Source organism: Mesoplodon densirostris, chromosome 13 (assembly GCF_025265405.1).
Source record: "Mesoplodon densirostris isolate mMesDen1 chromosome 13, mMesDen1 primary haplotype, whole genome shotgun sequence".
In the NCBI taxonomy this organism is placed as follows: domain Eukaryota; kingdom Metazoa; phylum Chordata; class Mammalia; order Artiodactyla; family Ziphiidae; genus Mesoplodon; species Mesoplodon densirostris.
In genome coordinates, this window is record NC_082673.1 from 85,941,162 (window position 1) to 85,955,517 (window position 14,356).

General features: G+C 48.9%; 1 protein-coding gene across 4 annotated transcripts in view; it reads right to left on the reverse strand.

The window, feature by feature from the left end:
• Nucleotides 1-14,356, reverse strand: part of ZFAT (zinc finger and AT-hook domain containing) — a 254,220-nt gene that overhangs the window by 121,103 nt on the left and 118,761 nt on the right. For all 4 annotated transcript variants that reach the window (XM_060116135.1, XM_060116136.1, XM_060116134.1 and 1 more), the window contains one exon: nt 4,590-4,841. In XM_060116135.1, the coding sequence (XP_059972118.1) occupies nt 4,590-4,841 (252 nt within the window). The remainder of the gene's footprint in view (nt 1-4,589; nt 4,842-14,356) is intronic.

Genomic DNA, 14,356 nt, shown 5'->3' on the forward strand with positions numbered 1-14,356 from the left:
GTAAAATGCAAAAGACAAAGAAAGCGATTCTACAAATGAAACTAAAACACAAAGGATAAAACTGGAAAATATTTTCAGAATACATGGTGATCTAAAAGTGTAACAAGTAAAGGGCGTGAGCAAGGAATGCCCCAAATTACACACAAAACAAAAACCCCTAATAACTGCAATGAGAGAGTCCACGAGTGACCAAATAGAGGCAAATTAAAATAATTAAAGAAAATTGTTCACACTAGAGATTAACAGGATAAAAACTGACACAACCCAGGATAAAGAGAGTAAAGGCGGATATGAGGACACAGCCAACGTCGGAAAAATAACTGATAGACACAGTCTACCGGGTAGCTTGACGACATGCGTATGTGTCAAAATGCAAAAGATGCCCTATTGTTTCTTTGTTTGTTTTGTTCAAATAGTTTTATTGTTATTTTATCAACTAAAGTTTTCATATGATTTATTCAGATAAAACTCACATAACATAAAATTAACCATTTTATAGTGAATAATCCAGGGACATCTAGAACATTCATAATGTTGTGCAACCACCACCTTTATCTAGTTCCAAAACTTTTCTATCATTCAAAATAAAACCTGTACCCATTAAGCAGTTTGTCCCCATTCTCCCCTCTCCTCCAGCCCCTGGTAACCACCAACAGTCTTCTGTCTCTATGGATTTATCTCTTCTGAATATTACACATACATGGAATCATAAAACATGTGGCCTAAAAGATGTCCTATTAACCCGAGAATTACATTACTAGGTATATACCTAAGATAATAAAGACACAAGTGCAAATATAGTAATAATAAAATAAAAATGCATGCTTGATTGTACACCTGGGTAGTTTTTTGTTTGTTTGTTTGTTTTTAATCAGGGAGAAAAAATTAAAACAATATTCAGTGTCAGTCAACTGGAGACCAATGAAGGAAAACGTACGGCCCATGCACACAATGAAATGCTGCGTGGCCTTTAAAAATGACAAAAATCTACATTTACTGACTGTTTTCAGTCAGAAAGCAGAGCATCGCAATCAAAAGCACAGACCCTGCAGCCAGAATGTGTGCATTCAGAGTCCAGCTCCACCCCTTACGGGCTGTGTGAATGTTAGCAAACTCCTGAACTTCTCTGTGCCTCAGTTTCCTGGTCTATAAAATGGGAATGATAATAGTGCCTATGATGTTGCCATGATAATGAAATGAGCTATTGATAATAGTTGTAAAATACTGAGAACAGTATCTGCAACATAGAACGTGCTACAAACAGCTTGTTAAAGAAAAAATACTGACATGAAAAATTTATCTGCTCCATTAGTGAGTGAAAAAAGATCACAGACCATTATATATGACCTCATTTCTGAAAAATGTATATGAACATACATAGAAGTGAGAAAGATCTTTCTTCACTTTTTTTACACAGTGTAATAGACCTTATACCTAGGCAGTGAAATTTTGGATTATTTTTACTTTCCTCTTAGTATTTTTTATATCATTCCAGGTATTAAAAAAGAAAACAAATAATAATGATAATATCCAATTGGTACTCTTGGCTACTTTTGGAATCTAAATTGGTGTGAGCTTTCTAGGGGGCAATTTGGCTATACGTATTACACTTTCTGGCCCAGTAGTTCTACTTTTAGGAATTTATCCTACAAAAATAACAAATAATAATCCACACATACACATATATAAACATACACAAACACATACATATACATAAGGGAATGTTTATTAGAGTAAATTTATAACAGCAAAAAATATGGAAATAACCTAAATATCACTAAATGTACCGTGGTTGCCATGAACAACAGAATACTATATGGCGTGGAAAAGTGACGCTGCAGAGCTCCATGGAAGATCCTTTCGGTGAGGGCCGTGGATACCCAGGTGAAGAGTCTGCACTTTCCTGTGAAGGGAGACACTGCAGAAGTGTGTTTCGGGAAGAAACCCCCGAGGGCAGCACAGCCTGGGGGAACGTCCACGGACGGGGCTGAACTTCTCACACACCCTCCAAGTTAGATCTAGGCCTAAGGCCCGGAGGAAGAAACAGCCAGAATGTTCGGTGTTGCCAAAGAGGGATATCCCTGATTTCTAACCACAACTGTGCAGAAAGCCCAGGAGTCTCTCAGAGGGGGACTGACCAGACAAGCCAGCCGTGTGAAGGCACAAAACCAAAACAGACTCTCAACGAGACAGCCCTGAATGAGCAGAGAGACTTGGGTTCTCAGGACTCGGGCCAGTACACACAGAGCTGCCCTGAGGCTAGATCTGGCCCCTCTGGTTAAAACGAGACAACCATTGAGTATTTGTGAGAGAAAAAGAGAGCGGGGGCCAGGGCGGGGTGTGTGTGTGAGCGTGCGACACACTCAGAGGGCAGGGGGTGTGGGTGGCGAGAGGAGGGGAGCAACTGCATGACCAGGGCCGGAGGGAAAGAATCCCCTGGGGATGTGCGCCTCAGGTGCACGGCCGTGGCCTCCTAACCCTTCCACCGGCCATCCTATTGCTAAAACTCTGTGTATTTGCCGAAAGGACATTAGGCTCTGAAGCAAGATGCTGCTTCCTCCGAAACCACCGTGCTCCTGCCCCGTCTCTCACACGGCAAGTACTCACGCTCTATCTTGGGACGGCTGCCAGCCCGCTGCCTTACCTTCTTTGAATCCATGTCCAGTATTTGCATCAGCCCCTGAAGCCTAGTAAGAGTTCACGTGGTCACCTTGAGAGCAGTTCTTTAAAGGGAAGAACAACACTTTGTGTTCTCTACAACTTGCAACAGGTGTTGGCAATGAGCCTTGGCCACCAACCTAGATGTTTGATAAATATCAGGTGATGTCTTACCTCAATAATTGACCCAATCTGTGCTAGGCTTTTACATACCAAGGGTCTTGCTCCACTGTTGCGAGGTGTTTCTAGGACTTAAGAATTGGGGTTCAGGGCTTCCCTGGTGGTGCAGTGGTTGAGAGTCCACCTGCCGATGCAGGGGGACGCGGGTTCGTGTCCCGGTCTGGGAAGATCCCAGATGTCGCGGAGCAGCTGGGCCCGTGAGCCATGGCCGCTGAGCCTGCGCGTCCGGAGCCTGTGCTCCACAGCGGGAGAGGCCACAACAGTGAGAGGCCCGCGTACCACAAAAAAAAAAAAAAAAAGAATTGGGGTTCAGAGTCAGACAGTCTGGGTTCAAAGGCCAAGATCCCTTTCTAGCTAAAGAATCCTGGACAAATTGCTTAATGCCTTAGTGTCTGAATGCTCTTATCTATAAAACAGGAAGGACAGAAATAGCACTGTGTCCATATGGCTATGAGTAATAGTAACAGCTAACATTTATGGGGTGTGTTTTTTTTTAACTTTTTATTTTATATTGGAGTATAGCCGATTAACAATGTTGTGATAGTTTCAGGTGCACAGCAAAGCGACTCAACCATACGTATACGTGTATCCTTTCTCCCCCAAACTCCCCTCCCATCCAGGCTGCCACGTAACATTGAGCAGAGTTCCCTGTGCTACACAGTAGGTCCCTGTTGGTTATCCATTTGAAGTAGAGCCGTGTGCACATGTCAGTCTTATGGGTGCTTTTGAAATGGCAAGTACTGTTCTAAGCACTGTACAAAGTCCTGTCTCATTGAATCCTCAGAGTAACCATATTAGCTAGTGCTGTTTTTATTCCCATTTTACAGATGAGGAAAATAAAGCAGAATGAAGTTAGTAAGTACTAGAGCTAGGATTCAAACCCAGGCAGCCATAGTCCAAAGCCCAAATCCGTAACCAGAACGGCATGCTTAGCGTTGTACAAAACACAGTAAGAGCTTCCTAAATTCTCAGACGTGGTTTGAAAACCTCAAAACTGGTGCAAGAATCAAACAACAACAACAGCACGACAGCAGAGGCCCTCAGCTCTCCGGTGCAATCTTGCCGTTTCAGTCCTCCTAGAAAGTTGTCTAGGAGACGTTCCCCGCTCACACTCACATGTCCTTCGGCCTCTTTTAGAAGTTACTTCAGAGCTGAAGCCTTGCTAAGTACTTACCTGGAGGAAGCACCTGGTATTCTTTACGCTCTTCAAGGATGCCGGCCACGATCTAGGCCATCAGGGTCACTCACAGGGGCCGCGAGCATCCCAGTGTCTGCTCTTCTGCTCACACGGTCCCACTCGCCCACTGAGACACCCTCCCTCCTTTACTCCAAATGCCACCCAAACGGCGACACCAGGCTCAGTCCGGAATTCCCATCAGAACACTTTCTCAACTCCTGATTTATTATCCTGTAACACTTCACATTTTAAAAGCCCATCGTCTTACCCCGAACACAAGCTCGAGAGCACAGAGACTGTCTGACCCTCTCTGCAACCCCCCGCAAGCGTCTACTCAAGTACCCCCGAGACCTGCGCTCTGTGAGCATCAGCTACCAGATGATACACTCAATTTCAAGATGATGTACAGTAACAGTCAGTAATCATTGCAAAAATGAGCACTTTCCAGATAGGTGGGACATGTATAAATATGTGCGGTTTCAAGTAACAAGTGAACCAGGAAAAACGGATGTGAGTAGTTACATCCGTGTGAGTTATCAGAAGGCCACAAGGTTGGCCCTCGCGCAGCACTTACCGGCCTCTCCCTCCTCCTCGCCCAGGTTCAGCACGATGATGCAGATATGCTTCCTCAGCTGGCGTGGGTTGGAGAACTTCCGGCAGCACTTGCTGCACTCCAGGCTGCTGGGAGTCAGGCTGCCCCCTCCCTCGGGGGCCCGCGGGCTGTCCCCGCTGGGAATAACGTTGTTTTCCGCCAGTTCCTCTTCGGGGCTGGCCTTCTTCGTGGACCCCTTTGGCCTGCCTCTCTTCCTCTTCATGACCGAAAACTCTATGAAGGAAGCAAGAGGGCACCATGTAGTCACAGGAGGAGACAGTGCAGGGCATGCACTCAAGTTCCAAGTGGGCAAATAGGTTTGGTTCCACGTTTTATTAAAAAAGGAAAGTCTGAAGCAGTTCCAGAAATGAACAGCTGCAAACAATCTTTAGTGCTAATATCTCTGCACCTCTATGCTATTGTATAATCAATTTTGTAATAATGTGATTTAAGAATATCACTTCAGGGCTTCCCTGGTGGCGCAGTTGAGAATCTGCCTGCCAATGAAGGGGACACGGGTTCAAGCCCTGGTCTGGGAAGATCCCACATGCCGCGGAGCAACTGGGCCCATGAGCCACAACTACTGAGCCTGGGCGTCTTGAATCCGTGCTCCGCAACAATAGAGGCCATGATAGTGAGAGGCCCGCGCACCGCGATGAAGAGTGGTCCCCGCTCGCCGCAACTAGAGAAAGCCCTCGCACAGAAACGGAGACCCAACATAGCCAAAATAAATAAATTAATTAATTTTTTTAAAAAAGAATATTACTTTATCAGAACCTTTGCACGTGTTTCTTCTGTAAGGTGGGGAGGATGTTTTTGTTTTTGTTTTTGTTTTTGTTTTGGCCGAGCAGCCTGTGGGATCTTAGCTCCCTGACCAGGGATCAAACCTATGCCCCCTGCAGTGGAAGTGTGGAGTCCTAACCACTGGACCGCCAGGGAAGTCCCGGGGAGGATTTTAAGTTGTGACCATCAGCCCCCAGTTCACAAACCAGGCTCCTCATGAACCACCATTTCCACTGAAATCCAGTTCTCAGAAACTTGCTAAGGACGTCTTTGCAAAGCGTTCTCCAAGGCTGCTTGGCTTTTCATGCTCTTAATGAGTTACACAACTATTCAGACTATTTCAAGGCATCATAATTATTAGATGCAAATTGTTCTGATGAAGAAGAAAAAATAATTACAATCTAAAGCCACCAATTATAGGACTAAAGACAATATTTTTCAAGTTTCCTAGAAACCAAATGATTTAAATGTCATGATCAGAGCTGCTTCAGAGTAAGTTTGAAATCATTTTTCATCTTGTATTTCTTCTTAATTAGCATTCATTGTTAAGGCACTTGTCTCCAAGGGAAGGTGGGAATTAAGATGGGTGAGTGGGGTCAGGGGGCATCGTGCCGTTGTGTGAAGGTGGAGTGGTGTGTCTTAGGTGATGTGGCTTGAGGGGTACCCAGAGGAGGCCAAGCAGGGGGCCAGCACAGCCTGGCCGCTGTGCCATCTTTGGGGAGCCACCTGTCTGGCTAAGGCACGGCATGTCAGCAGCCCTCTTTGCATCTGAACATCAGGGCAGAGGAAGGGTCCTAGGTTCTAGCACCATCTTGAGGGAATGTCATCTGCGGAAATATGATACGTTCAAGGTCCCTCCTGCTCTCCCCAAGGTTACGGTTCTGCCCAGGAAACATCAGCCACAGTGCCCACTGCTACCATCGTGAGGATCCCTTAAGTGGGTCACTTGTGCTCCCAAATCAGACAGGAAAGCCATGGGGCGGGAGAGGAGGGCAGGACGGCTCTGGAGCAAAGTCTGCAGGGAAAGAGCAACGTGACAATGAGGGCCCTGGACAGAGAAGCCTGCTCTGACGTGGGGTCCCCAAGAGCTCAGAGGCATCAGGCACCAGCGTGGGGGAGGAGCCGACAGAGGGGAGCTCCCTGGGGACCAGAGTTTCCACTGAGCCGCAGTGCCAAGCGTGGCTCCCCCTTGACCTAGAGCTCCGAACCAGGGCCTTCCGTGGCCAGGGCAGTCCAACCCGACACACAGTCACCGCCTTCCCTCTATGTCACCTGGGCATGTCAGAGACGAAGATGGGGGTGGTCAGGAACAGGGGAGAAAAAAGTACTAAACGACAAGAAAGCAAACGAAGAGACCAGAACAAATGAGCAAGGGCACAAGCCCCTTGGATCCCTCTGCCCACACTGAGATTTTACCGAGGGGAATGACAGCTGTGTGGACAGGAGGCCCAGCCTTTGCGGAAGGGAGGCTGGAGGGGGAGGCGAGGAAAGGGAGGTGCAGAGCGAGGACAAACCTTCACCCCGAAGCCATGAAAACTCTCCTCCTCGTTACCCTTTACAACAGCAACTTGCCGAAGCAGCAGCTAACAGAGGAGCGGAGCTTGCCAAGAGGCTACAGAACGCCCACCTCACGTCCCATCCGCTGAGCTGCAGAAACGTGTTGCTTAACAATTTGTAGGAGACCGTGGTCCAGCCCAACCCCGATGCCAGACTCCGCACCCCGCCACGCAGACAAAGGTCCTCCTCTGAAATGTCCTGAGGACGCAGCTGTGTAGTGAACAGGGGGCTTTACCCGTAGAGAGGTCTGGCCTCTGCCCTCAGCCACTGGGGGTGACCTCTAGGCCCCTGGAAGGCCCTGCCTGACAGCAGTGCCCATGTGCACAGGGGCTTTAGCCACAGAACGAACACTGTGATTTGTTTCAGGGGCTCTGCAACAGGTCAGGTCAGTCCCGACCTCTGGATGAACTGGAGAAGAGAGGTATTAGTCTGACCCCCAGGAGAAGCTGGAGACTGGGGGCCAGCCACGTGAGCAGTGTGTCATTGAGCCCCAAACATCTCTGGACACCAAAGGCTCGGGTGAGCGTCCCTGGTTGGAAATACTCTTGAGTCCTGTCATGTAATGTAGCCAGAAGAAGGCAGCGGCGTCCAGGACACCGCAGGTGTAGGAGCGGGACCGAAAGCCCCCTGTCTGGAACCCCCCCGTCCCGACCTCACCCAGGCATCTCCCCCTTTGGCTCCTTCTGACCTGTGCCCTTTTTGTTTAGAACTGTCATCACAAGTACAGTGCCTTCCTGAGTTCTGTGAGTCGTTCTAGAAAATTATCCAACCTGAGGGAGTCCTTTGGGTGCCTCAAGCTTGTACCTAGCTGCAGAAGTGTGGGTGGCCCTGGGAACCCCCAAATTTGCGGCTGGCGTCAGCAATCCTGGGCAGACGTCAAAGTCTTGCAGAAACCGTGCCCTTCACCTCAGGTTCAGATTCGGCACTCATGGCAGCAGGGTACCCAGCGCCCTCTCCCCAGGGACGCCCAGAGCAGGCGGCAGCCGTGGTGCCCACGGGTGCCACCCTTCTCCCCACACAGCGGGAGTGCAGCACGGCCAACCGGACCTGAGAGTCGTGCGTGTGTCTCCCCACAGGCAGGACCCCCTGAAGACTGAGTCCCGTCCCAATGGCTCTTTATCCCCCGGCATGTGACCCGGTATCCCACCCAGTGGGCACCCCGTAAATCGGGGTGATTGCACCCCAACAAGCAGGGTGCAATCTGCTGTCAAGGAAGAAACATAAAATCAGCCCTGAAAGCTCTGGAAAACCTCTAACAAGACGGTGACAAAACTAATCTTACATCTTGTTGCATCCATAATTTAGATCCTCAAGACCAATTAGTTAGCTAAAAATGAAATATTCATAAATGAACTTGATATCATTTAAGCACCGAAAACAAGTTGCTGCTGTCAACTACCCCCTTGGTACAGGAGAGAGGAGAAGCCTAGAACTGGGCGAGGAAAATCCTGTCGCCTCTAAATCGACACATTTTAATGGCGTCTGAATGGAGGAAATTTCTATTCCTGTTCCCTGAATTCCTCTACTCAGGCGTCACTGAACTCTGTGGATTTTGTCCTGAAGACACCTGCCCCGTCTCCGCTCACCTAGACCCCTGCACGGCATCTCAGAGTCCAGCCTTCTGCTCTGGTCTCTCTCAGCCTCCACCCCGCCTCACTGCCACTCTCTTGCTCTAGAACTTTCCATTGTTCTTGAGGACTTTGCCCCATGACTCTGAGACCTGGCTTTCCAGGCCCTTTATCACACAGTTCACCCTACACATGTGCACATGCGTGCACACACAGAAACACACACAGGCGCACGCGTGCTCGCTCCCTCTCTCAACCACTCAGGGCAGTGTTCTGGGCCTCCCTAAATATGCAGAGGGAACACCTGCCTCTTTTTTACTTCTCCGTGCTGTGTGCCCTCCTGCACCCCAATCAGAACCCTAACTCCAGGCCCAGTTCACATCTCAGTACCTCCTCTGTGAGGCAGCTCGGCCGACCCTGGCTGGCCTCGCAGTTGCGTGTAAGGCACACACGTGTGCAAGCTCACCCACACCATTTCCTGACTGTGTTTCTCTCCCCTCACCTTCCATCATACACCCTGAGGTCCCACAGGATCTCGGGCAGAGCTGGAGACGTAGCAGATACTTAATACAGAAATACATGTTGATCAGCCGCTTAAGGATAGGAAAAGATGCATTTTGAAAACAAGGCATTTCCTAGGGCCCAAGTTTCCAACAGGAAGAAAGGGGCAAGCCACGGTGCATCTCGACCCCATCCCAAATCCATTACTGGGGACAACTTCCTCACAGGCAGAAAATTATCCTTGTAGATCCAAGGCCCGACCTAGCAAGGGACGGAAAGAATCAGCCCAAGGTTTTAAAATTTAATCAAAAGACGACATGAGCATTATGAAGGAAAACTCAACATTATCAAAAATCTAATAACATAAGCCCTTTATTTGTACATCACTCAAGTTTGTGAGGCACTTTCCCAGCTATTATCACATTTTATCCTCATAAAAACCTTCAGAGATGGATGTAGCAAATCTAACTCCTCAATAGGAAAAGAAATGAAGGACCAACCCAAAGGTTGAAGGGACTTGGCACATTTTCCAGAACCTTCCACTGAGCTGGCAGACCCAGGATCTGGGTTCCTTCTTCGCCGCCCAGACCTTTCTGCTGAGTCTTGTGGCCCTCGGGTCAGCTCTGGACGTGGTAGTGGAGCCAAGAGGTGCACTGCAGAGAACAGCAGCTGGGAGTTAGGCAGGCCTAAGTTCAAATCCCCACCAGCCTCAGTTTCTAACATGAAAAATAAACACAAAACTGCCTCTGTTTTATAGAGTCACTATTAATAAAAGGCAGTCCATTAAAATGCTGAGCACAGCACTTAGAAGGTGATCGATATATGGCGACTGCTTATTATTATGGCTACAGGCATGAGTATTCTGACTTGGACTGTCTCTCTGAAGACACTATTACCTTCCCAGTCCATCCACTGTTAGATCGTGTGATTCCTCGACGTACACCCATTCTTGTTCGTTAAGGCACTTTTTCCTCGAGTTCTTCATTTTAAAACATCTCATACACCGAGAAAGCCAATATAGAATTAGAGGTGTATAAATTCCACTCTGCCTAAGACCAAGGATAAAGCCAGCCTTCCAACTCCCACTTTGCAGCTCAACCTCCAGTCACACCAACTCGAGAATTTAGGAATATCCTGAACCACTAACACGGCCAGGCCCTGACAGTCAGCCTCCCCGACATTTAGTTCCCAGGAGCCCAGGCAGCAACAGAGGGACAGTGAATGATGTCAGAAACTAGGGACCGTGGGGTTTTTAGGGGCATTTAGGTTTTCAGGGACGCAGCACCCCTCTACAGGACAGGCTGTAGCCTGCCCTATAATGCAAGGCTCCAGGGAGGCAGAGGGCACCCCAAGACTGCTCCCTGTGGTTTTAGCAGCGATGATGTGGAAATGCCACATAAATTAACAATTAATAATCACTAGGCACATACATCTCAGGCACATGCTAAGCCCTTCACATGCATTGCCCAGCAAATCCCTGAGGATTTCCCATTCTACAGAGGACACTGAGGCTTAAGAAGATTAATCAGGACTTCCCTGGTTGGGCAGTGGTTAAGAATCCTCCTGCCAATGCAGGGGACGCGGGTTCCAGCCCTGGTCCAGGAAGATCCCACATGCCACGGAGCAACTAAGCCCATGTGCCACAACTACTGAGCCACGTGCCACAACGACTGAGCCCGCGCACCTAGAGCCCATGCTCTGCAACAAGAGAAGCCACCACAATGAGAAGCCCGCGCACCGCCACGAAGAGTAGCCCCTGTTTGCCGCAACTAGAGAAAGCCCACACGCAACAACGAAGACCTAATGCAGCCAAAAATAAATTATTCTAAAAACAATAAGAAAAAAAAAAAAGAAAATGAATCAGTCTGCCCCAAGACCCAGAAGTAGCCGAGCTAGGATCTGAACCCAGATCTGTTTGCCTCAGTCCGTGAACCTCACATCCATGCCAGTTAGGTTTAATATTGGAGCACAGAAATAGCACATTTTGACCTCTACTCTGAGTTCTGCTGGAAAACGATGATAGTTCACCCAGCCACAAGCTTCAGTGTGGCCTGACTCCTGACCTGGACAGCAGATGGATACACAGGGGGTGGGAGGGCTAGAAGGGCACCGTGCGTACACCAGGTTCTAAGGTGTTAGGTACTAACATGCATTTGTCTCAGAATCCGTTTTTATTTTTATTTTTATTTTTATTTTTAATTTTATTTTTTTCAGTACGGGGGCCTCTCACTGTTGTGGCCTCTCCCGTTGCGGAGCACAGGCTCCGGACGCGCAGGCTCAGCGGCCATGGCTCAAGGGCCCAGCTGCTCTGTGGCACGTAGGATCCCCCCGGACCGGGGCACGAACCCATGTCCCCTGCATCGGCAGGCGGACTCTCGACCACTGCGCCACCAGGGAAGCCCAGAGTCCGTTTTTTAAAAGGCTAATATCTTATCCCCCTTTAACAGGTAACAAAAGCCACTTGCCTAAGCCACCAGCAGCCCCTCCACGTCTGTGGTGCAGGCTGACCCCTGCGTGAAGGCCACAGAGGGCAGGTGGGGGCCTGTCCCCATCCCTGTCCCTGTCCCTGTCCCAGGCCAGGCTCCACCAGCAGGCAGAGCGCCCTGCACTGCCTGCATCAGCCCTGAGCCCACTTTATCCTTGTTCACCCAGAAAGAACGCCCATTGCTAACTCATCGGCCCAGGATGGAGGCACCTTTTTGTAATCCCCACGAAAGCAGCAGGTGTGCCAGCGCAGCCGCGGCATATCCCATGAAAGCCCCAGCACTAAAACCTGAGTTCATCGGAGCCCGCTGCCCCCAGGCTGCCTGCCAGAGCAGACGAGAGGGCTCGGGGCTCAGTGGCTCCTGGGACAGCGAGTCCAAGATGCCTACACACTCAGAGTGACTTTATTCGTGGTTAGTGCCCAGAAGAGACAACACAGAGATTTAAACTTAGACGCCAACCTCCCCTGGGAAGCCTCCTTTCACCCTCCAACTAGACCACGTGTCCCCCACCTCTTTAGCAGCCCAAACCTAATCCCAGAGAACCACCTTCCCACTACACTGAAACCGCCTTTGTCCAAATGCCACCCACCAGCCAGGAGGCAGAACCAGCAGAACAGTGCCTGGCCAGCTCTGTGCTCCCAGCACCTAGCACAGCACCCAGGCATACAGCAGGTGCCATTAAGGAATAAATTAAGAAGGAGGGAAGGGGAAGGGGAGAGAAGGAAGAGAGAAAAGGAGAAATGAAGAGTTCCTATTCAAAGTATGAAAGGGGAAGATGATGGAAGAACCAAAACCCGGCTCTCAGTAGACCCACGTAAATTCCTGCTCAGGCAAGCCCAGTGTCCCCACCTCCATCAGGATGAACGAGTGTGTGCACACACACACCCATCACACACCCACACTCACCCATCACACACACACACTCACCCACCACACATGCACTCACCCATCACACACACACTCACCCATCACTAACACACACTCACAGATATGCACACTCACATGCACACATTCTCTTTTACACACTCATACACACATACAAGAGGGAGAATGAACTTGGTCCATTAGGGAATTTTTTTCTTGGACCAGAGCCAGAGATTTGATTAGCAAGAAGGGAGAAAAATAAAAGGCTCTTCTGCAGACCTTTGCCAACACGAGCAAAAGAGATTAAAAGGCTATAAAATAAACCAGAGGATTTAGGAACCTTCATGTTATAAGGGGAGACCAAAATAATAAATCAATTACTTCTCAGTTAAAGGTTTAATTAAACCATTTCAAGCATCTCTCAACTTAAAATGAATTGTGAAGGTTAAACCTGAATGGAAGTCATTAGAGAGAAACTAAGATTCTGGAAGTCTCAAATTTTATAGACTTGGACAAAGAGGAGAGGAAGGACTTGGGGTTCTTAAAGACTTTTGAAGACATTTTCTCATATTAACAGTCTAAGTCTAATTAAAGTCTTAAGAAATACTTTTTAAAGTTAAATTACACAGGCTACTAATCTTCCAGTATACACACACACACACACACACACACACACACACACACACAGAAAATGTATTCAGGAAGAATTTAAGTGAAAAGTAAATTAATTAATAAAGGAAAATAACTCTTTTTTTTTTGCGGTACGCGGGCCTCTCACTGCTGTGGCCTCTCCCGTTGCGGACCACAGGCTCCAGACGCGCAGGCTCAGTGGCCATGGCTCACGGGCCCAGCCGCTCCGCGGCATGTGGGATCTTCCCGGACCGGGGCACGAACCCGTGTCCCCTGCATCGACAGGCGGACTCTCAACCACTGCGCCACCAGGGAAGCCCCAGAAAATAACTTTTAAAAGAAGTTCAAAGGTAAGAATCTGATTACACCAAGAGTACCACAAGAACACCGTATGGTCAGGCCACTCAAGATGGCTGTATCTTTGCTCTCTGTCCATCCCCTGCCCGACCGGGGCTGCTTCACCTACACCCTACTCACATGACTGACCTTCCTGTGTACTTGACCCAGGCCCCAGCTAGTGATAGCTTATCAAAGGGGTGGTTGAGGGGCGTGCCCCTCGACTGGTTTCCCTGGTAACTAATGAGCCCAGCTGACATCAATTCCCATGTAACTGGTAACCTCCCCTTCTCCCACTGGACTAAGGCTACCAACACGTCCTGCCCTCCACGCCCCGCACAAGGTGGGGTGTCGCTCCAGGACTTTGCTTCAGACCTGTAAGCTCCCCCACCCATTAAACTCCTGATGTCTCTGTTGCTGACTCCGGGCTCCTTCTTCGGCCTTGAAGCTGGGCAAGCACAGGCCTTGTAGGTCTGCAGGGAGCAGCCAGGAGACGGAGGAGACTCCCGTGAGCCCTGAGGTGTCGGGAATGGAAAGCTGCGGAGGCCATCCACTAGCATGCGGGGCCCGAAAGCTGCGGGCGTAATCTCGGGGCGGCTGTCCACTAACACGTGGGCCCCAAAGTTGCGGAGAAATCCCAGGGTGGCTGTCCTTGCTGAGGGCTGCCGAGAGAGCTGGAGAACAGCGCCCTCTAACGGCTCTGCTGTTGTATCTAACTGAGCCTTTTGTAATTGGTTAAGGTAGCTCTCTAGAAGGAACTGGTATTTCTCTTGTGCCTTTGAGAAGTAAATGATCTACCTAGGCTCCCGGGAACTTTAATCTTTTGTGATTTCTAAGAGTAAAGGAGAAAAAAGAGCCTCTAGGTGAACTCTATAGAAATAATTATGTTTTAGTCTCTCCAGATTTCGGTAACTTGAAACTAAGTTAACAGAAGAAAATTCATGGGTCATTTCAAATAGGATAAAATATTAGAACATTAATTGCTGGGTGGGTCTAAGCTTATCTACCTATGCCTGCTTAGGAG